This window comes from Terrapene carolina, unplaced genomic scaffold (assembly GCF_002925995.2).
Source record: "Terrapene carolina triunguis isolate 2854851 unplaced genomic scaffold, T_m_triunguis-2.0 Scaffold29580, whole genome shotgun sequence".
Lineage (NCBI taxonomy): Eukaryota > Metazoa > Chordata > Testudines > Emydidae > Terrapene > Terrapene triunguis.
In genome coordinates, this window is record NW_020693931.1 from 3,675 (window position 1) to 5,099 (window position 1,425).

Below are 1,425 nucleotides of genomic sequence, written 5' to 3' on the forward strand. Positions count from 1 at the left end.
CAGGATCATCCCAGTGAGACTGGCCGACTGCAGCCGAGAATGGAGCAAATCAGCTCATTACAGCTCTGCTTCCCATCTTTGGATACGGGTCACCCTCAGCAGAGCTGAACACGTCACTGGGCTCAGGGAGGTACTGCTCAGGGGAAGGCAGTGTGAGGATCATCCCTTCTGTATTGCATCACAAACGAACTCATCAGCAAACCTGGGGTACCAACACGGGACTGGGAATAGCTTTGAAGCTGGGGGGAGAGGGGACTAGGCAGGGCTCCTCCTAATCCAGCAGATTCCTGGAGTTTGTTAATATTTCCCCCATATAGTTCAGTACTTTACAGTCACAGCAAATGTAAGAAAGATCCCCTGTATGTCTCTGCCCTGTCTTGGGGTGACGCAGGTGCCTAGAGCAGCAGCCAGTGAGCAGGGAGCAGATTTGCATGAAGGGGCCGTTCTCCAGCGCTGGGGGTTTAAGAGAGAATCGGAGGGTCCCAGCCACAGAGCCGTTTGCCTCAGGAAGCTGAGCTCGTCTGGATTCCCACCATGGCCTGGGCCCCTCTGCTCCTCACGCTGCTCACTTACTGCTCAGGTGAGAGAGGGGCCCATGGCGCTAGGGCAGCCCTTGACTGGGTTTCACCTTCCCCCTCCCTCTCGGGAATTTCACACAAACGTGTCATGCCGCAGGGCAGGTCTCATGGCTTTGTTTGTACTGTGCTTTCCAGGTGCCAGCTCCCAGTACGTGGTGACTCAGGAGCCCTCCTTGTTGGTGTCTCCTGAAGGGACTGTCAAACTCTCCTGTCGCTTGAGCATCGTATCTGACATCACCAGCGTCTACCCATACTGGATCCAGCAGCGAGGGGGCGGGGTGCCCCGCCTCCTCATCTACAACGCTAACGTGAAAATGTCAGGGACCCCCGAGCGGTTCTCTGGGTCCAGCTCCGGTAACACGGCCTATTTAACCATCAAGGGGGCCCTGGCGGAGGACGACGCTGATTATTACTGCCTCACTCACTACTACCAAGGAGGGGCTTTTAAGGCTACACAGTGAGACACTCAGATGGGGAACTGAGACCCAAACCTGCCTCCCCTCTGCTCTGCTCTGCAGTCTGTGCCCTGCTGGGACCTGCCCAGGCTGCAGGTTGGCCTCAGACTTCCCCCTGCAGCCTGAGTGATCCTCAGTGGGGTTTGTGCCCCTCACTCCCTGCAAGGGGGAACGCGGGGGTGTGCGTGTGTAGGGGAAAAACAGCTCCTCCCCTCCCCCCTCCGTCACTCTGACCTGCTGGAGGGGCAGAGGTTGAGCTGTGCACTTGGTTTCCTCTCCTAGTTTGGGACTGACCAGCTTCCCCTCCAGTCAAACCAGTCTGGGTAACTCGTCCCCCGTCTCCATAAAAATAAAAAGGAGTCATATAAAAAATGGAAACTAGGACAGATTAC

The 1,425-nt window shown here is 56.4% G+C and overlaps 1 gene segment (V, D, J or C); it reads left to right on the forward strand.

The window, feature by feature from the left end:
• The first annotated feature begins 534 nt into the window (after positions 1-534).
• On the forward strand, positions 535-1,039 carry LOC112125802. The segment is given in 2 exon segments: positions 535-580; positions 714-1,039. Coding segments are annotated over 2 exon segments (372 nt in total).
• The last annotated feature ends 386 nt before the right edge of the window (positions 1,040-1,425 follow it).